Raw genomic sequence first — 22,784 nt, 5'->3', positions numbered from 1 at the left:
TATCAAGCTTGATTAATTATAATTCAAGTCCATGCTTACATGACCAAGAAGGTTAAAGTGGTGATCTTGATGATTGAAGCCTCTGTTTCTCTTCCCACTAATGACAAGTAGAATCACTGGAAATGTATGATAAAAATAAGTTTGGGCAAAAATTGAACTGCAGCAACCCCCCAAAAGCATCCTCTTTCACGACCCACCCTGCATCTACAGCAGAAAACTTAAACAGGACTAAAATATGGAAACATAACACTTACTAATTTATTATAGTAATTGCACTTCTAAATGTTATTGGTCTCCTTCCAAATGGATACACATGCATGAAGATTCTGGCTATCACAAGCAAAGCTCTTTTCAACACAAGATACTGTATACTCTTTTGCCTGAAAGATATGACAACGTTACATGTTAGATAATATTCAAAATATATACAAGTGTCAGAGCAGAACTATACATTTAAGTAACAAAATGCAAACCATATCCCATATATCATTAACATAAGAACAAGTTCACATGATTACAATATGATATGTAAGAATAAAGAATGTATATATATAAAGCCTAAATGCTAAATATATAATAAAAGAATCCGTGTTAACATGCATGTATAAAAAGTGAAAGTAGTAAGTTTCAACAACATTACTGAATTATGCACTTATCTCACTCCAAATGGATAACCATGGAAATCTTCCTTGCATCACATGAACTAGTGTTGGGTAAAATTCAACATACATATGCCCTAATGTCAACAGGTAGCACGTATTAAAAGTAACAGAAACGCTTACCGTATTATATATGTAAGCTACTGTGTTTATCTAGGAACTAATCAACCAAGCTATGCTTTAACCATTAAAAACCAATAATAAATCGTTTGGCATGTCCAATTTAAAGTTTCAACTATAAAAACGTAGAGTTAACATTTTAGTAGTACAATATCTTGTTTCATTTACATAATGTCCTAAAAAATAGAGCAGATGTTAATTTTCTTGTTGATTGAAGCCTCTGTGTCTCTTCCCACTTATGACAAGTAGAATCACTGAAAATGTATGATAAAAATAAGTTTGGGCTAAAATTGAACTGCAGCAACCCCCCAAATTCAAGACCTAGCCTCTTGTTAGAGATGGTCACAAACAAATATTGGATCTTAACAATAATGAAATATCTAGCACCATTGCAGACATCATAAGCATCATTGGTGTTCTAAATATTCTTATCTTGAAAGGGAACAAACTTATAGGAAACATACCCAATGAATTGTGCAATATTACTAGCTAGTGTGTTATCAATTATAGATTTCTCTCATAATAGTCTTTCTGGTCCAATACCTAAATGCCTTGGAGATATCAGTTTTGATAATCTAGATTTTTTGCTTGCTGAATTGGTCAAAGGCGACCAACTTTGCTGTATATATGCCATTTGATATAATCTATAATACATTTCAACAAAGTGCCTTTAGTAGTAAATAGTGCTTGTAGAGTTATGTTAATCATATTATTTACCATCTCTTTTTTCTCCGTGCAGGAGTCAAATATCACTGCATCAGCAAAAAAAGACAATACAGAACAAGTGGTTAAAATGTGCAAAATCTGTTTTTAGAAAAATATTATATGTATTATTTAGTGTAGACCCTAAACCTCATCCAATAGAAAAGAAGGGTGAGTCAGTTCCCTTTATACGAAAAAGAGTGAATACATATATTATTACTCAAAAAACATAAAAATAGCCCATAAAACATTATTAATCACAAACTTACAATTAACTTCAGCCTCTCCATAATCTTCATGGCAAATTGATCACCCTGGACTTTGAAATTTTCCAACTTAGCATAGATTGAATGCAGCACCTTATCAGGAGCATTTTCCCCCAAATAAAAAACCTGGCAAATGAAAATCATATATATAAACTTAAGACTACAAACTTCAATTGAACATTTAACTAACAATTGTGAAATATTTTATATACTTATTTTGTCTCGTATATAAAGCTAATGAGACATTACAAATAACACAACTCATACCTGTTTCTCATTAAGAAGAGTTCTATATGTTTTCAAGAGTTCCCCTCCGAGAAACTAGTTTTAACTTTATAAACTATTGTTGACACCATCTAGCATCTCACAAGGAAAGGCCCTTTGTATAGGGTTCCAAACCTGCGCACCCTGATTTCAAATTTCTATGTTATTAGTAAAGCCTAAATTTATTGAAAACTAAAGCACTAACTCTATAATAATTATAAAAATAGCAACCTTTCGCCTTACTTTTTGTTCTTTATTACATCAATTAATTATTAATTAACTAGGAATGCTATAAGTTGAATAATTGTGCACAAAACATAAATGAAATTCGTATGTAAATTTTCATATTTTAACCCCAAGGAAACACACCCTGACCTTAAAGCCTAATAAAAAAAAGACCGAAACTAAAACCAAATTAATCAGCAAGTGATGAACATTATAAGAAGAAATGAACAACTCACCAACGCCATGGCTTCGCTTGGATGAAGACGGTGAACCTGTTAGTTCCTATGAAGCACGGACACTTCGCTGAGTTGTCGTGTCCGCGTGTCGGACACATTTTGGACACGACACTCGCCCGACACGCGTGTTTGCTGATTGCTGTGTCTAAATCGTGTCTTAATAAAAAATAAAAAATTCTTCACCGACACGCTTGGACACACCTAAATACCATCACGTGTTAGCGTGTTCAATCTTATTCTTAACATATATTTTTAAAATAAATTTAGATATAGTATATATTTATTATTTATTAAAACAAAAAATATTTTAAATACTTGATATAATTAAAATAAGATATTAAAATAATTAAAAAATTAATTTATATTTTAGTATTCAATAAAATATCAAAATACTATTATGATTTATCTAAAAAATACTTTATATTTTATATGTATGCGTGTCCCAAGTTTTATAAGATTTTAAAATTGCGTGTCAGCATGTCCCGTGTCAGTGTCAGTGTCTGTGCATCATAGGTTAGTTCAATCCAACCAAAAAACACAAAAACTCAAAAACATAATCACCGGAGGATTCGGACTATGAGCAACAGCGGATCTAGACGGCAATGCAATGATCTGCGAAAAAACTAATAATTTGAAATTAAAGCACATAATAGACAAAAAGTCAGAGAAATAGATAAGCAACATTAGATTAGAGAGGCTTAGTTAACATCCTAATAGATATAACCAAATCGACGCTATTGTTACCGGAGAAGAATTTACCTTAGGAGAGGGCGCTGAGAAAAGAACGACGTGATGCGAGCAACCGCAGATCTGGACGCGGATGTGACGATCTGCGACAATGGTTGAACGAGCAGAGGAAGAACGCAGCGAGGGGGCAGACGCTGACGAAGAATCGAGGAGGCGAGATGGCGTCGACGAGAATGGCGTTGACAAGAACGGCGCCGACCAGGACTCGCCGGAGAGTAAGGGAGGCGGCGAGAGAGACACTGTGATGAGAGAGCTCAGTGTAAATTAAGGTTCAAAAATGATGTTTTCTTTTAATTTATTTTAAAATTTAATTTGTTTAATAAACCGATTTGTCAACAAAAAAAAAATAATAACCGATTTAGCAACCAATTAATTTATAACTTATTTTTTAGTGGTTACAAATTCGGTCACTAAGAATTACAATAGCGACCGATTTAGTGACCGATTGCTCTAATCCCATATTTTATAGTTGGTCGCTAAAATCGGTTGCTATATTATCCCTTAGCAACCAATTTAGCGACCGCTACCTTAGCGACCGAATTAACGACCAACTATTTTCTCAGCCTATTTTTATATCGGTTGCTAATTCGGTAGCTAAATTATAAAATAGCAACCGATTTAGCGATTAACTACTTTAAAAGTAGCATTTTAAAATTAGTCGCTAAATTAGTTGCTATTTTAACACTTAGCAACTGATTTAGTGACCAACTTCTTAGCGACCGATTTAGCGACCAACAATTATTAAGACTGTTTTTATATTGGTTATAAAATCAGTCGCTAAATTAAATATAGTGACCGATTTAGTCACCAACGGATCCAAAAAGCCTTTTTTGTTTTGATTACTAATTCAGTCACTAAATTAAAAAATAGCGACCGATTTTAGCGACCAAGAGTGGATAGTCACTAAATTGGTCGCTAATTTATTACTTATACTTATTAAAAATATTTTTGGTTTGATATTAACATAAATACTACAACTTTAAAAAAATTAAGTGATAATTTTGATAAATTCAGTATTTTTAAAAAGTAAACAATTTACCACATCAATCCTTAATCTAATTGCAAAAATATGCTCTTTCATCTTTATATAGTTATTTACTTTGAAAAAATGTTAATTACAAAAGTTACAAACTATTTTGTAAGATTATACCTAATTAATTTTTATACTTATTCTCTTCTTTTAACTATTTGTCAATATATTTTATTTATTTTTTTAAAAAACAGTTTCATTAGAAAATCAACTAAAAAAGTAGTTAACTAGAGTTAAATAGTTGATAAATAAAAAATTTATTATTAAAAAAAATTCTCACTATCCTAATTTTTTAAATTTTAACACTAAAAATATAAAAAATTGATTTGAATTGGCTTATGTTTTAATTCGCTCTCTAAATTTTTTTCTTTCAAAAATTTAGTAAACATGTAGCTTGATTCTTTAAAACAAGCATATTAATATTATTGATTTTTTATGGAAAACATGCAAACTTTAAATTTTTAATATATTTATTATGTCATTATTAAAATTAAAAATTTTTACTCATGATAATTATTAAATTAATATTTCAGACTTTATTATTGAATCTGGGCATAATATAATTGGCCTGGTGAAAGGATGAATGAGAGTCAACCGAAAATCTCACACCCACAATCCATGCACAAAAACTATACCAAACTGGACCTGTTATTTTATTTAAACGGTCAACCGTCAGACCATGATTAGTGGAAATATTGAACCATACAACCTAATTATTAAACACAAACAAACAAAGTTGATAACACACAAAGGTCTGGTCTTTCTTTAAAAGTACTAGGTAGCGTACGTAGAAACCAAATCATGCACTTGCCATATTCATTATTTTCTTTTCGTTATTGTCGATGCTTCTTCTGGTTGTTGTTATCAAGGTTGAAGTGAAAGACCATGAACGGATGAGATGTATCTGACGACCGGCACGGGAGCCGGAGGCAGAAAAACCAAACTTGACCCTCTCCGGAAGCTTCGCCTTCAAATCAACAACTTGAGCAATGGTGGTAATATCGCCGTTGTCGTTGGTCACAGCAACACTCAATGTCTTTGTTGAAGAGTCATATATCACAGTCACTTTAACCACTGCTCCACTCACACTATTCCATGGCACGGTCTTCACCGAATCCACACTGTTTACATCAATTCCAACGTGATCAGTGGGTGGATCGTTGTACTCACTGTTGGAATAGGTATCAAACTCCACTCCAACAAAGTAACCCGCCCCTTTAGTGTCAGAGACGCCTAAGGTTCCACCACCAATACTGCCGGCAGGAATCTGCGTATCTTCCGGTGCAATGAAAAAGATGATACCGTCGGCAGGATCATAATCTTTGATATCCTTCATCTCGAAAGAGAAGGAGGTGAGGAAGCTGGCGACATTGCCGGTGGCACTGCTCCAAATGCGCACCGGCATGGCATAAAGAACACGGCCGACGCTATTTACCTTGTTGAGGTTCGTGAGTTGTATATTGCCATTTGAAAGAACAGTGACGTCACCTTGGAAATTTATTGCGGGGTTTCCTTCGCTGAAAGAGTTGAAGTTGAAGGAAACTGTTTCCGCTGAGTTCACCTTCTTACTACTTGCTGCTAGCAAGAGAAAGAAAGTAAGAAAAACACAAAATGGTTTCATGGTGCAGTGGGAGGTTGATAAGGATTGGTTTGGAATGGTTTTGATGATTACAACTGGGATTTCGTTCGTGTATTTATAGAGGAAAAAGTTGAATTTGCATGCATCAGGCCATCAAAAGTATACCAGAACTGAGTATATCATGCAGCATGGGAAGGCAACACCTCAGGGCTTAACAATGCCACCTCACAGTCTCACACTACCCAAGTATAAATATGCATATTGGATGGTGTATCATATTCATACTAGTAGTTATTATTGGACATGAAATTAATTGCTCAATACTATTGCTATGCCACACACACACAGATGTATACCCATTTGAGTGTACTCTTCCTCTCTATTAATTTTGGATGTGAACAATAAAGGTTTAGTTTCACATTTTTTTTAATATATAAATCCCTTTTTTTCCATCTCAATTTCTTTTTTTATTATTCACACTAAAAAGCAATTATAAAAATGTTAGGATCATCAGAATCTATTATTTTTATCATTACTTAGTTTTTAATTTAATTATTTTATAGTTTGATGAATTTGGAAAACTCCAAATTAATATTTGTGATGACTAAACATTATTAAACAAAATTATTAATTTTAATTTCTCATCTAACATATGTTAATTAATAATTTTGTGTTGCAGGTTTTATAATTGGGCCGAATTAAAAAGAAAGATCCCAAACCCAATAAATTAAAATTCAGCCCTATATAATTTTTGTTTTGTGATTGTTGGCTGAAAAGGTTTTATTAGTTGGAGCAGAATAAATTTTGTTACTATAAGCAAAGCTTTCCTATATGTTCAATGCTTGATCCAAATTTCATCAGGAAAGTAAATGTTATTATTGGGCCAAAAATTAAATGTTGCAACTAAGCCCAATTTCACATTTGATGAGAAGTTCCTCATGCATGATCTGAAACCCATGATAAAGAAAGCAAAAATTGCTTTCAACGGATCCAAGCACTTCACCATGTGATGGATTCCAAAATTCATTACATTGTCATTTAATGCATGGGAACTATGAGAGAGAAAGTTGCAGCTGAATTGATTGATGGCCATAGTGCTGCACGCCACTCTAAGCTAGGGAAGTAAAAGCAACTTTCACCAACTAATTGGTTTATTACATTTGAATTGCTTTTGTTTCAAGTTGTTTATTCTCTCTCATCTCTTTCTTCTTTTCGGTCAATATCCAGAAAATAAAGGAAGCCATGGAAGCTACATGGAGCTACCGAAATGAAGCTGCATGCATCAAGACCATCAAGCTAATGATGGCAAGAAAACATACTAAAATAAAAATGAGTTGTAGCTAAGATTTTCACCAAATATGGTTAGATTTGGTGAAGTAATCTTGAGCTCTTCATGCTCAAAAATGGACGATGAAGATTCGGCCAGCAAGGGAGATTCTTGAAGCATGGCTTGTCTTTGATTCTGCTCAACCACCACAGGAAGTAGCTAGAGTGGCGAAGTGATGGTTGAGGCAGAGATTGAAGCAGATGGAGTCATTATCATCATGAAGCATCAAGGGCCAGAAATCCATCTTGGAGAGCAAGCCAAGGATGGAGAGTTCGGATAGATGAAGGGTGATGATCAAGAAAGGACTAGAGGTAATTGCATGTTGGGTTTTGCATGATTATCTCTTCTCTCTCTACGTGGCCGAACCGGTTCTGTTTGTTGAAGGAGAAAGAAGTTGGTTTGGGTGTTGGCTTCAAGTGTGGAGGCTTCCCACTTCCTTAAAAAGAGAGAACAGCCACTGTTTGGAGCAAGGAGTTAGAAGTAAGCAGTGAGAGTGCAAGGCACAGGATTCTCAGAGCTACCTAAGCTTACAGATTTTCTTCTCCTTCAATGTATTTTGTTTAGTATTTTTCTGTTTAATTTTGTCATGTCTTGAGTCTCATGGAAAAAGAAAAACAGTGAGGTTTGTATGAAAAAGCCATAGAGCGGAAAAAGGCAGAGAGTGCAAAATTAAAAGAAAAAACCATAGATGTCTTAGAGTTCCTTTGTTTATCTATGTTGTGTTTCATGATTCTGTGGGAATCCCCTTGTAAGTTGGGTTAGCACTTTACAATTTGTAATCAAGTTGATTATAGTGAAATTCCATCATTGTTGTGATGGAGACTGGATGTAGGCTGCACTGCACTTAGCAGCTGAACCAGGATATATCTGGGTGTAATCTTTCTTCTCTCCTACTCCATTTCTATTTTCTACTGCAAAGGAGCAAAAACTAAAAATATCTCGTGCTAAGTGACGAGACAAAACGAAAAGTCTCGTGGCTAGGGACGAGACAAAAGAAAAAGTCTCGTGTCCAGAGACGAGCTAAAACAGAAAAGTCTCCTCTGAGTTCAGCAAGTATTAGCAACCAAAAAAAAGGGGGCTAAGATTCAATCCCCCCCCTTCTCTTAGCCACTGAAACTATCAATTGGTATCAGAGCTTGGTCTCAAAGAGATCAAACTTTGCAGCTTGGAGTAAAGATCCTTATGGCGGAAAACAGTGGTGCAAATGTGGTGTCCTATAATCTTACTGAAGGTCAATCAAGCAATAGACCCCCTCTTTTCAATGGGAAAAATTATACCTATTGGAAGGAGAGGATGAAGATATTTGTACAAGCAGTGGATTACAGACTGTGAAAAATAATCTTGGAAGGACCTCAATATCCAACTGTTACAAGTGCCGAAGGAGTTGTTTCTCTCAAACCAGAAGCAAGCTGGACAGAGGAAGATAGGAAGAAGGTGGAGTTAAATGCCAAGGCAGTAAACTTACTCAATTGTGCTATCAGTTTCGAGGAATACCGACGGGTATCAAGATGCACAACGGCAAAGGAAATCTGGGACAAATTGCAAATCACCCATGAAGGAACCACCATTGTAAAGAAGACTCGAACAGACATGTTGAATAGAGAGTATGAAATGTTTGCAATGAAAGAAGGAGAGTCCATTGATGAACTGTTCGAACAGTTCAATGCCATCATCGTTGGCTTAGATGCTCTGAGAATTACACACTCTGAATCTGTGCTAGTGAGAAGAGTGTTGAGATGTCTCACAAAAGAGTGAGAAACTAAAGCTTTAATTATTTCTGAGAGCAGTAGCTTAGATTCCATGACAGTTGATGATTTGAGAGGAGATCTTCTTGCTTTTGAAAACACCTATTTGAAAAAAGATTCAAAAAAGAAAGGAATTGTTTTTTCTTCTATGACTAACCCTCTGGATGAAGAATCCATTGATAACTCTTCTGAAAATGAGTTTGTGTTGTTTGCAAAAAAATTCAGAAAAATGGCTAAGCTCAAAAGCAAAGGCAGCAGCTCAAGGAGAGTGAAGAAAGACCTTAGCAAAGTGACTTGCTACAACTGCAAGGAAATGGGGCATTTCAAATCTGATTGTCCCAAGTTAAAGAAGGAAGAAAAACCAAAAAAAGGAAAGAAGAAAGGACTAATGGCCTCATGGGAAGACTTGGAGAATGACTCCGATGATGATGATGATGAAGAAACTGAGACCAAGTCACAAACATGTCTCACGGCAGACCACATAGATCAGGTAGTCTTTCATAACCCTAATACTGAAGATCTTCATCTTATGATAGACCACCTTTCTGAAAAAATAAGATGTTTTCTGCTGGAAAATCAAGAACTTGAACAACAAATTACCATTCTTAAGGCTGAAAACAGTTTTCTAAAAGAAAAAGTAAGAGAGGCCGAAACTGCTTGTGATCTTGTTGAAGAAAATAAGCAGTTAAGAGCCCAAGTTAGAAGCTGTGAAAATAACCATTATGTTCTTGCATATGTAGATTGTTTTAAGCAAAATAAAGAGTTGCTTAAAGAGGTTAAAAGACTTAAGGAAGACTTAGCCAAGTTCACCCAAAGTTCCGAAAATCTGAATCACATCTTGGCTAGTCAAAAATCTCTTTATGATAAGGCTGGGTTGGGGTTCTATAAATCTGAAAAATCACATTTCGAAAATATTACTTCATCTTCTAATAATACAAGATTTCAAGATCCCACCTACTTTAACAAAACAGCAACTCCAAGATTTTGTAGACTATGCAATAGGAATGGACACTTTCCCATTCAATGCTTTTTTGGTGAAAGAATGGTCGGTGATAAGGTTTATAAAATTGTTTTTTATTACAATGGCTTATGACATAGAAGATAGTTTAACGTAAAAGGATCCAAAAGGATTTGGATACCTAAGGTTACTTAAGCTTGTTTTTGTAGGTATGCCTAGCATCCAAAAGAAAAGAAAATATGTGGTATATGGACAGCGGATGCTCTAGGCATATGACCGGAAAGACAACCTTCTTCATAAAGCTTGATGAATATGATGGAGGGCTTGTCACTTTCGGTGATGATGCAAAAGAAAAAATTGTGACTGTTGGGAAAGTGGGTAAAAATTTCTCAACTTGTATAAATGATGTTCTCCTTGTACATGGCTTGAAACATAATTTACTTAGTGTTAGTCAACTATGTGATTTAGGTTTTGAAGTTATTTTTAAGAAGTTTGTTTGTTTAGTTGTTTGTAAGAAAACTGGGAATGTTCTTCTTGAAGCTAAAAGATGCAACAATGTGTATGGATTAACTCTTGAGGATTTAAAGGAACAAAATGTAACATGCTTTACATCTTTTGAATCTGAAAAATGGCTTTGGCATAGAAAGTTGGGACATGCTAGTATGTATCAAATTTCTAAGCTAGTCAAAAGAAATTTGGTTAGAGGAATTCCAAACATCAAGTTTGATAAGGATCTTACTTGTGACGCTTGTCAATTGGGCAAACAAGTAAAATCATCTTTTAAATCAAAAGATGGAATTTCAACCAAACGGCCATTGGAAATGTTACATATTGATCTTTTTGGTCCTACTAGAACTCAAAGTTTAGGAGGTAAACACTATGGTCTTGTGGTGGTAGATGATTACTCTAGATTTGGTTGGGTACTTTTCCTTGCTCATAAGAATGATGCCTTTCATGCTTTTTCCACCCTTTGTAAGAAAATTCAAAATGAAAAGGATTTGAAAATTGCCCATTTGAGAAGTGATCATGGAAGAGAATTTGAAAATCAAGATTTTGAAAAATTCTGTGATGACTTAGGGATTTTTCATAACTTTTCATGCCCTAGAACCCCCAACAAAATGGGGTGGTTGAAAGAAGGAATAGAAGCCTTCAAGAGATAACTAGGGCTATGCTATGTGAGAATGAAATTCCTAAATTTTTGTGGGCTGAAGCTGTGAACACAGCATGTTATATTTTGAATAGAACAATCATTAGAAAAGGATTAAAGAAAACCCCTTATGAGCTATGGAAAGGAACCCCTCCAAATCTTAAGTATTTTCATGTTTTTGGATGCAAATGTTTTGTGCTTAATAATAAAGAAAACCTTGGAAAGGTTGATCCAAAATCCTATGAAGGAATGTTTGTTGGATATTCCACCACAAGCAAGGCCTATAGAGTTTATCTCAAGGAGCATAGGACAATAGAGGAATCCATACATGTTACTTTTTGTGATTCTAACTTAATTCTCAGTACTGTGATAGATAATGATTCAGATTGTGAAGAAGCTGGAACAAGCAAAGAAAATTCCAAATCTGTTCAAAATGAAGAATCTGTCAGTCCAGTTTTGTCTCGTCAGATTAGAGGAGAAATTTCCATTTTGTCTCCTGAGCAGACACGAGCAACTGAAACAGTGAAACCACCAGAAGCTCATCAAAGCTCTACACCTGTCCGAAAGCCTAGAGAATGGAAGTCTATGAGGGGATATCCTCATGACTTCATCATTGGTGATCCCTCTCATGGTGTAACAACAAGATCCTCCACCAAAAGGCAAACTGAACCTAGCAACTTCGCTCTCTTATCACAAATGGAGCCCAACAATGTTAAACAAGCTCTTGAAGATCCATCATGGGTCAAGGCCATGCAAGAGGAACTTGCTCAATTTGACAAGAATGAGGTTTGGACATTAGTACCTCATCCGGATGGTAAGAAGGTAACGGGTACTAAGTGGGTATTTAAAAATAAACTTAGTGAGGATGGACAAGTTGTTCGTAACAAGGCTAGATTAGTGGCCCAAGGTTATGATCAAGAAGAAGGTATAGATTTTGATGAGTCTTTTGCTCCGGTAGCTAGAATGGAAGCAATTAGATTGCTTCTTGCCTATGCCGCCCATAAAGGTTTCAAAATGTTTCAAATGGATGTTAAGTGTGCTTTCCTTAATGGCTTTATTGATAGAGAAGTGTATGTGACACAACCCCCCGGTTTCGAACAAAAAGAGTTTCCAAATCATGTTTTCAAATTAACTAAAGCTCTTTATGGTCTTAGACAGGCTCCAAGAGCTTGGTATGAAAGGCTTAGTGCCTTCTTGTTGGAAAATCAATTTCAAAGGGGTACCACCGACACTACTTTATTTATTAAAGCATCTAATGATGACATACTCCTTGTTCAAGTTTATGTTGATGATATTGTATATGGATCGGCCAACATTTCCTTGTGTGAAGAGTTTAGAAAACTCATGACTAGTGAGTTTGAAATGAGTTTAATGGGAGAGCTTACTTTCTTTCTTGGCCTCCAAATTAAACAAACTCCTAGTGATACTTTTATTTACTAAGGAAAATATGCAAAAGAACTTACTAAAAAGTTTGGCCTAGAAAATTCCAAAGCAATGGGTACACCAATGCATCCCAACACAAAACTTGAAAAGGATGATGATGGTCAAAATGTGGATGAAACAAGGTATAGGGGAATGATAGGTTCACTCATGTACCTTACCTCCTCTAGACCGGACATTGTCCAAAGTGTGGGTGTATGTTCAAGGTTCCAATCTCACCCAAAAGAATCCCATCTCACGGCTGTTAAGCGCATCATTAGATATATTAAGGGAACTTGTGATTATGGATTATGGTATCCTAAATCTGATGACTTTTGTGCAGTAGGATTTTGTGATGCAGATTATGCGGGAGATAGAGTGGATAGAAGAAGCACGTCCGGCATGTGTTGCTTCCTTGGAAGCTCACTCAACATGTGGTCAAGCAAGAAACAAGCCACAGTGGCTTTATCCACTGCTAAAGTAGAATACATTTTCGCATCTGCATGTTGCACTCAATTAATTTGGTTAAAAACACAATTAGAAGATTACAAATTAAAAATCAATAGTATATCCTTATTTTGTGATAATATGAGTGCTATAAACATTTCAAAAAATCCTGTTTTGCACTCAAGAACAAAGCACATTGAGATAAAATATCACTTTATTAGGGAACATGTACAAAAGGGAACTATTGATATTCAATTTGTAAAATCTGAAGACCAAATTGCTGATATTTTTACAAAACTCCTCTATGAAGACAGATTCTGTAGCTTAAGAAAAAAGTTTGGGAATGTTTGATTTAAGTTTCATTGAAAATTCTTGAATTTTTTAACACTGTCCAGTTTTGTCTCGTAGGTTTGGACGAGATAAAATACATAAAGGAGCTGTGGTCAAGGGGGAGGCAACGCAGAGTTCAAAATTTTATGGGCCCCACCAAAATTTCTTGACCCCACCTTAACAATTTTGTTAGTTATCTCTCTATGCAAATAAGAATCTTCTTCCTTATGTCATCATATCCTATTGGAAGTGGTTATTGTCAAATCAAATCCCTCTCTCCATCTAATCCCTTGATTTAAGGCAACAACTTTTCAGTTTTAGATTTCAAAAATTAAAAGAAAAATCATTTTTGAGTAATAACCTCTCCATAATGGTCATTAACCGCTCACTAATGGTCATTACTTCCACCAAATTCTCTCTCCAATCCTCATTTAATGTGTCTCTCACCTTCCTTCTTCCCCACTCATTCAGTTACCTCACCAACCTTTCATATTCGGTTTTCTCCCATCACCATGAAAAAGAAAACCGCGCCAAGAAAAAGTGAAAGGCTCCTATTCTCTGAAAAACAGTCTACTCCACAATCTCACACACACATTCACATCCATTCTACATCATCTTCATCACCCTCACCTCCTTCAAAACGCACAGACGCAATGAGAAGAAAGGTCATTGCCACAAAAACTTTCTCAAGGAAGAAGAAAAGTGTTCCCGTGGCAGAAGAAGAAGAGTCTCATACTTCTCCTATCCCTTCCCCTCCACAATCACCACCAAAGAGATCAACTCCTCATGCATCCGGAAAGAGTACTCAAAAGACTAAGGGTTTTGCTCTTCACGACACAACCGAACCTCCAAATTTGGAATCCCTGGAATTCAGAAACAAGTATGGCAAGACTCACTCCCACTTTGATCCTAGCAGATTCAACTCTTGTACTTCCTTTGAGTTTCACAATGAGGTTATGGAAAAACGTCATCTATGTACAACCTACCTTGTGAATCTCGACACTCTCACTAACAAGGGCATCAACATCTCCTCTCTGTTTGAACTCCTAAACTGGAAGCCCCTTCTTCTCATTCAGAAACCAGTCTATCCTGGCCTAGTCCGAGAGTTCTACGCCAATATGCGGCTCATTGACAGCACTCTTCATTCCTATGTCAAAAGGGTTCAAATAGCCCTTGATTCTGAGACCATTGGAGCGACCCTGGGCTTCAAGGATGAAGGACCGCGAGCGTATATGGTAGACAAATGGGATATACAAGTCGGTGTTTCATACAAAGCAGTTCTTCAGCACATCTGCGAGAATCTTTCTGGCTTGCATGGAACGATTCCAACCCACAAAGCTCTAGGACCAGTCAATTCTCTGCTTCACCGAATCATCACCCATATTTTAACTCCCCAAAGCGGCTCACACAACCGAGTACATAATGCCCCTTTGATGACAAAAGGGGGAGAAAAGCTGAAAATTGAAATATGAAAAATAGGGGAGGAGAAAATAGAAAACAGGGGAGAAAAGCTGAAAATTGAAATATGAAAAACAGGGGAGGAGAAAATAGAAAACAGGGGATGAAATTTTTTGTTGAAAATTTATGATCACCCTTGTTATATTTGGTGCTTGATGATAATATTGAAACTGCATTGTGTTTGCTGATTTGCTTGATGATAATATTGAAACTGCATTGTGTTTGCTGATATTGTTTAATAATGAGTTGACAATGCATTTGTTTTATGAAGAATGGTTGATAATTAACCGTGATGAATGTATACGCATGATTAAAACTCTGTTTTCATCTTGGTTAATATGCTTAATTTTTTTGACAGTTCCTTTAAACCATGGAAAGCATAAAAAAACTGCCATGTTTTTGACCATATGTGCTTCAAATATTTTTCTTACCATAATAATGCTCTGATATCTTGTTTAGAAAAATATTTGAATAAACTTTCTTGTTGATTGGTGTGTGTAAAAAGTTTGAGCAGTAAATCAGTTTATGATATCAAATGAGTTTTGATTATCAATTTAAAATTGCTCATAAATCAAGCATTTAGCATCATATAATATGCTAAATAACATTGTTCTTGAAGCTTGATTAAAATGTTACAGGTTAGTGCTTCCCTTAGTAAAATAAGCATACATCAAGGGGGAGCCATGTGACATTTAGAAAGGGGGAGAAATTCAATCTTCAAAGGGAGTATTCTTTACTCAATTTTTAAAAAAAAAAAAAATTCCCATTTCAATTTTAAATGTTTGTCATCAAGGGGGAGATTGATGAGTTTGGAAAACTCCAAATTAATATTTGTGATGACTAAACATTATTAAACAAAATTATTAATTTTGATTTCTCATCTAACATATATTAATTAATAATTTTGTGTTGCAGGTTTTATAATTGGGCCGAAATAAAAAGAAAGATCCCAAGCCCAATAAATTAAAATTCAGCCCTATGTAATTCTTGTTTTGTGATTGTTGGCTGAAAAGGTTTTATCAGTTGGGCCAGAATAAATTTTGTTACTATAAGCAAAGCTTTCCTATATGTTCAATGCTTGATCCAAATTTCATCAGGAAAGCAAATGTTATTATTGGGCCAGAAATTAAATGTTGTTGCAACTAAGCCCAATTTCACATTTAATGAGAAGTTCCTCATGCATGATCCGAAATCCATGATAAAGAAAGCAAAAATTGCTTTCAACGGATCCAAGCACTTCACCATGTGATGGATTCCAAAATTCATTACATTGTCATTTAATGCATGGGAACTATGAGAGAGAAAGTTGCAGCTGAATTGATTGATGGCCATAGTGCTGCACGCCACTCTAAGCTAGGGAAGTAAAAGCAACTTTCACCAACTAATTGGTTTATTACATTTGAATTGCTTTTATTTTAAGTTGTTTATTCTCTCTCATCTCTTTCTTCTTTTCGGTCAATATCTAGAAAATAAAGGAAGCCATGGAAGCTATATGGAGCTACCGAAATGAAGCTGCATGCATCAAGACCATCAAGCTAATGATGGCAAGAAAACATACTAAAATAAAAATGAGCTGTAGCTAAGATTTTCACCAAATATGGTTAGATTTGGTGAAGTAATCTTGAGCTCTTCATGCTCAAAAATGGACGATGAAGATTCGGCCAGCAAGGGAGATTCTTGAAGCATGGCTTGTCTTTGATTCTGCTCAACCACCACAGGAAGTAGCTAGAGTGGCGAAGTGATGGTTGAGGCAGAGATTGAAGCAGATGAAGTCATTATCATCATGAAGCATCAAGGGCCAGAAATTCATCTTGGAGAGCAAGTCAAGGATGGAGAGTTCGGATTGATGAAGGGTGATGATCAAGAAAGGACTAGAGGTAATTGTATGTTGGGTTTTGCATGATTATCTCTTCTCTCTCTATGTGGCCGAACCGGTTCTGTTTGTTGAAGGAGAAAGAAGTTGGTTTGGGTGTTGGCTTCAAGTGTGGAGGCTTCCCTCTTCTTTAAAAAGAGAGAACAGCCACTGTTTGGAGCAAGGAGTTAGAAGTAAGCAGTGAGAGTGCAAGGCACAGGATTCTCAGAGCTACCTAAGCTTACAGATTTTCTTCTCCTTCAATGTATTCTGTTTAGTATTTTTCTGTTTAATTTTGTCATGTCTTGAGTCTCATGGAAAAAGGCAAACAGTGAGGTTTGTATGAAAAAGCCATAGAGCGAAAAAAGGCAGAGAGTGCAAAATTAAAAGAAAAAGCCTTAGATGTTTTAGAGTTCCTTTGTTCATCTATGTTGTGTTTCATGATTCTGTGGGAATCCCCTTGTAAGTTGGGTTAGCACTTTACAGTTTGTAATCAAGTTGATTATAGTGAAATTCCATCATTGTTGTGATGGAGACTGGATGTAGGCTGCACTGCACTTAGCAGCTGAACCAGGATATATCTGGGTGTAATCTTTCTTCTCTCCTACTCCATTTCTGTTTTCTACTGCACAGGAGCAAAAACTAAAAATGTCTCGTGCTAAGTGACGAGACAAAACGAAAAGTCTCGTGGCTAGGGACGAGACAAAAGAAAAAGTCTCGTGTCCAGAGACGAGCTAAAACAGAAAAGTCTCCTCTGAGTTCAGCAAGTATTAGCAACCAAAAAAAAGGGGGCTAAGATTCAACTCCCCATTCTCTTAGCCACTGAAATCATCATAGCTCAAATGACATAGTCTTTCTATACTCAATTAAGAGGTTGCGGGTTCGAGTCTCCTATCTTTGATAAAAAAATACTTTATCCCATAACTAACTTGGACTGGTCGAATGATCAGTTCAGATTGAAAAATATCGTAAACAACAAAAAAATATATTTTATCCCATACTTTTAAATATTAACGATTAACTAATAACCAAAAATTAATAAATTTTATGATCTAATATTCTTCAATAATTATGTATGCATATTCATTTAGATTTTATCAAATATGAGACGTTCAAAAATTATTAAAATTTATTATTTTTAATTATTAATTTAATTTTTTAATTTAATAATTTAATAATATATTTTATTTTATATTTTAAATATTAATAATTAACTGATAATAAAAAAAATTCTGATAGTGTTCCAATATTTTTCATCATAATTATCATATGAACCCAGTTGAAAAACCATGGATACATACAAGTATGAAGTTAGTATTTGGTAACACGTGTTATGTCTACTTATCAGAGGTAGTCGCTTAGAATATGTATTTTAAGTTTTTAACATTTATTTATAGTAACTAGGTCTTAACATTCAAAACTTCGGCATATGGCTGGGTCCTATTTAAAAGATTAGTCCTCATGAGTCATGACTAATAAAAAATTAAGAACTATACAAATAAAAAATTAGTTAGAATTTATGATGCACAAGCATTAATAGATGGAGACCACTTTAATAAACACATTTAAAATATTTTTTTTAAAGACATTTATATGTGTTATTTTATTATTAGATATCTTTATTAAATTGGTTAATAATTTATTTTTTAATAAATTAGAACAAAATCGATTTATTATAGTAACAATAATAAATTCAATGGTTTGCATTATAATTATTAGAACCAATTTGATCGGATCGAATTATACAATCTAAATAGAATATTTTTAAATTTTTTGATAAAAAGATAAATATATCCCTAACTTTTTGTTTTGTGGATATTTAAATTCCTAAAAATTTAAAAATATAATTAAATTTCTAAAAAAAAAATTGAATTTATTGTTATTATAATAAAAAAATCAATTTTATTCAAATTTGTAAATAATCGGTTCATTAATACGTCTAATAATAATGTGACACGTGAACATCTTTACAAAAAGACGTTTTACATGTCTTTATGAAAACATCCCCTTAATAGATAGATAAGAGATACGATGCGACATAAAACACATAGATATATAAATTTAAAATTTTTATAAAATACGGGAATATAATATATAAAAAATATAAAAAAATTAAATAAATTATAATAATATTTTAATATTTTATTAATATTAAAATATATATTATTTCTAAATTTATTTTAAAATATATGTTAAAAATAAGGTTAGATATGCTGACACGTAATGGTATTTAAGTGTGTCGAATCATGTTGGTAAAATTTTTTTATTAAAATATAGTTGGACATAGAAAATACGCGTAAATCAAATGAATATCGATAAGTATCGTGTCCAAAATGTGACTGATATGTACATATGGTAAATTAGAAAAGTGTCGCTTCGCTTGATAAGTTTTTTTTGTTGTCCATGGTATCCCACAGTTCAATAGGTCAAAAATTAATTCGTGGCTCGAAACTCTATTTAAAGTTTGCTGCATGCACAAAGCAAAATTGAAATCTACAACACTTACTTAACCAAGCAAGTTGACCTGGGTTGGTTTCTTGATAAGTTAAAATGTAAGTTAACCGAGCAAATATTTTTTAAATTTTAGATTTTTATTTAATTTTAAGTATTTTTTATAATAGTTTAAATTCATGTTCTTTTAAAAAAATAAAAAAAATTACTAATTAGCTACAATTAAATGCACCAAGTTCTCTCACAAAGTTGTTATTTAAATAATCAACGGTCCAACCACAAGTTGATTAGTGAAAATATATATGGAACCGTACACGCACAGACACAGTCGATACTGATACACACATATGGTCTGTTTCTTTATTTTAAAGTAGTACTAGTTAGCGTAGACCAAATCATGCGGTTGCAATATCCATTATTGTTCCATTGCTGCTGATGCTTGTTGTTGTCTTCAAGGTTGAAATGAAAGACCATGAACGGATGAGATGAATCTGACGACCGCCAACCGACGAAGCAGATGAAAACCCGAACTTGACCTTTTCCGGAAGCTTCGCCTTCAAATCAACAACATCAGCGATGGTATTAATATCGCCACTCTCATTGATCACAGCAACACTCAATGTCTTTGATGGAGAGTCATAGATCACAGTCACTTTCACCACCGACCCACTCACTCTTTTCCATTCCACAGTCTTGGACGAAACCAGAGTGTTTACATCGATTCCAACGTGTTGATAGGGTGGATCCTTGAACTCAGAGTTGGAGTAGGAATCAAATTCTACACCAACAAATTGACCGACGCCGTTAGAGCTTGCAACCCCTAAGGTGCCGCCAACTCCGCCGGACGGAATCTGCGTATCTTCCGGTGCAACGAAGAAAATAATACCGTCGGCCGCATTATAACCTTGCAGATCCGTCAGCTGGAAAGAGAACGAGGTGACGAAGCTGGCAACATTGCCGGTGGCTTTGTCCCAAAGGCGCACGGGCGTGCCATACAGGACACGCCCGGCGCTATAGGAACTTTTGACGTTGGTGAGTTGTACATTGCCGTCGGAAAGAACGGTGGCGTCGCCTTGGAGATTTATTGCGGGGTTACCTTGGGCGAAAGAGTTGAAGTTGAAGGAAACTGTTTCAGTTTCGGATGCTGAGTTCACCTTCTTACTTGCTACTACAAGCAAGAGGAAGAAAGTAAGAAGAGCATAAAATGGTTTCATGGTGGGAGGGAGAGTTATTTGAGTGAGGATTTTCAATATTAAGTACTAGTGGCTTCGAATGGTTTTGATGATTGCCAGTGGGGGAAGTTCATGTATTTATACACCCACCAGAGGGAGAAAATGGCATCAAAATCAAACTGATCTTAATCTAAATATTATATATATAAAAAAGATTATATCCTTTTCATATGAGAGGTATACGATAAAATTAACAATTATTTTAGGGGAAGTTCTATGTTGGCACAGGGGAGTGGTTGCTAAAATTAAAATAATTATATAAAATTTAATTTTTTTTATTATAAGTATTTTTATTTTGTTTTTATAAAAATAAGAGTGTTAGAAGCCATTAATTTTTATGATTTATAATCATCAAATAGCTATTAATGATGATTTTAATTGTGTGAGATTTTATCCAATGGCTCACTTTTCTTTGCTGGTTATATGCTGGCCAGAATTTGAAAAAGTTGCTGGCCCCTAAACGTTTTCTAAAAATAATTATCATTTTTAAATTTTAATACTTTATTAATTAGTTTATATTTATTGTATTATTATATTATTATAGGTGAAAACTCACATACAGTTATTTTCATGTGAAGTTAATATTTAAGAACCGTTAGATGATTTAACAAGTTTGACTAAATATCATCTAAAATTTTTCAACTATTAACTTCATATAAAGATAGTTATATGAGTCTTTACCTATTATTATATACTATAAGTATTTATTTTAAAAATAATATTAATAGATATCATATAATTATAAAAAGAAAAAATAAATTGTGATTAATAAATTTTTTTTGTTTATCTTTTTAATTTGTATATATTTAATAAAATTTATAATTAAATAAAATATAGTTAATTTTAAAATGAGTGACTTTAAAATTAAAATAAATTAAATATAAGTAAAATAAAATATTGTTATACATATTATAATTTGTATATATAATACCAAAAAGCATTTTAGCCTAATGGTATGATCATCTTCCTTTTATTTTTGGGGACTGAGTTCGAACCCAGGTGCAACCCATTGTATCACCACCTGTCCTCTTCCTATAGGTTAATAATTATTCCCATCGTATCTCTTTAAATGTTCACCAAAATTATTCATTAATATAAAATATATATTAAATATGAATTAAATTATATATATTTTTATAAAAATATATAATAATTGATTTAATAATTAATTTGATGAGTTTGGAAAACTCTAAATTAATTTTTGTGATGACTAAACATTATTAACATAATTATTTACAAAATTATTAACTTGATATTAATTCATACTTGTTTAATTAATAATTTTGTTGATACAGGTTTCTGCTGGGCCAAATAAATTGATCAGCCCAACATGAATTCATATATTCAGCCTTGGGTATAAAAAAATGATAAATTGAGGGGCTGAAGCAATTTGTAGTTAATTGGGCCGAAAAGAAAAGAAAAGATCCTAGGCCCAACAAAATCAAAATTCAGCCTTATGCAAATTTGTTATATGATTGTTGGCTGAAGAGTTTTTATAAATGGGCCAATTTGAAATATTGTTGCTACAAGCCCAATTAAATCTTTGCTACCTAAACCAAAACTTGGTCCGAAATCTACAATGAAAGAAAAGCAAAGTTCTAAGTTTCCAACGGATCCCACCTCAAGTTTTGGTGGATTTCAAATTCAATTAAAACTTGAAATGACTTGCATTGGAAATATGAAAGAGAAAGAGAAAAGTGATCTGATAGTTTTAATGTGGCTTACACGCTACTACACAAAAGCATGGGGAGTTGATCTTAATTAATTTATTTATGAATAACACTCATTACTCATAGCTTTGCTTTTTCTCCTTTCTCTCTCTACTCTCTCCTCTACCTTCGGTCATATCATTACAGAGAAAGCATGGAGGCTATGGCTAGACACCGAAGAGATGAAGATGCAAGTAACAAGACCATCACAATGATGGCAAGAAAAAGAAAACTAAAAGTATGCTGTGGCTAAGATTCTCATTCACTTGTGGTAAGATTTTGTGATGAGATCTTGACTTCTCCATACTAAAAATGGTTGAAGAAGATCTCGGTCAGAGAAGAAGATCCTTGGAGGGATGGCTTGTCTCTGATTCTGCTCAGCCACCACAGGAGGTAGCTAGAGTGGCTACATGATGGAAGAGGCAGAGATTAGAGCAGATGAAGCTATCATCATCATGAAGCATCAAGGGCCAGAAGTTCATCTTGGAGAGCAAGGTAAGGATGAAGGGCTCGGATTGATGAAGAGTGGTGACCAAAGAAGGACTAGAGGTAATTGCATGTTGGGTTTTGTATGGGTTATCTCTTCTCTCTCTCTGGCCGAACCGATTCTGGTTGAAGAAGAAGAAGATTGGCTTGGTTTGTTTGGTTTCAACCTTGGAGGCTTCTCCCTATAAGTAAGGGTGAACAGTCAGGGTTTGATTTAAGAAAAAGAGTGAGCACAGAGTTCCTATAGCTCCCCAAGCTTACAGAAGTTCTTCTCCTTCAATATTTTATGTTTTATATTTTTCTGTTTAATTTTGTCATGTCTTGAGTCTCATGAAAAAAGGCAAACAGTGAGGTTTGTAAGAAAAAGCCATAGAGCAGAAAAAGGCAGAGAGTAC

At 34.3% G+C, this 22,784-nt stretch overlaps 2 protein-coding genes across 2 annotated transcripts; both read right to left on the bottom strand.

The window, feature by feature from the left end:
* Positions 1–4,879: 4,879 nt before the first annotated feature.
* On the bottom strand, positions 4,880–5,934 carry LOC107617871 (galactose-binding lectin-like). Its single transcript, XM_016319745.3, has one exon. The coding sequence runs from the start codon at positions 5,868–5,870 to the stop codon at positions 5,049–5,051; it is 822 nt and encodes a 273-aa protein (XP_016175231.1). The 5' UTR covers positions 5,871–5,934; the 3' UTR covers positions 4,880–5,048.
* A 13,264-nt stretch (positions 5,935–19,198) lies between these two features.
* On the bottom strand, positions 19,199–20,254 carry LOC107617872 (galactose-binding lectin-like). The gene has a single exon (XM_016319746.3). It carries the CDS (start codon positions 20,174–20,176, stop codon positions 19,358–19,360), a length of 819 nt encoding a protein of 272 aa, XP_016175232.1. The 5' UTR covers positions 20,177–20,254; the 3' UTR covers positions 19,199–19,357.
* Between the last annotated feature and the right edge of the window lie 2,530 nt (positions 20,255–22,784).

Source organism: Arachis ipaensis, chromosome B9 (assembly GCF_059453495.1).
Source record: "Arachis ipaensis isolate K30076 ecotype BB chromosome B9, ASM5945349v1, whole genome shotgun sequence".
Classification (NCBI taxonomy): domain Eukaryota; kingdom Viridiplantae; phylum Streptophyta; class Magnoliopsida; order Fabales; family Fabaceae; genus Arachis; species Arachis ipaensis.
This window is presented reverse-complemented; position numbering and strand designations above follow the sequence as displayed.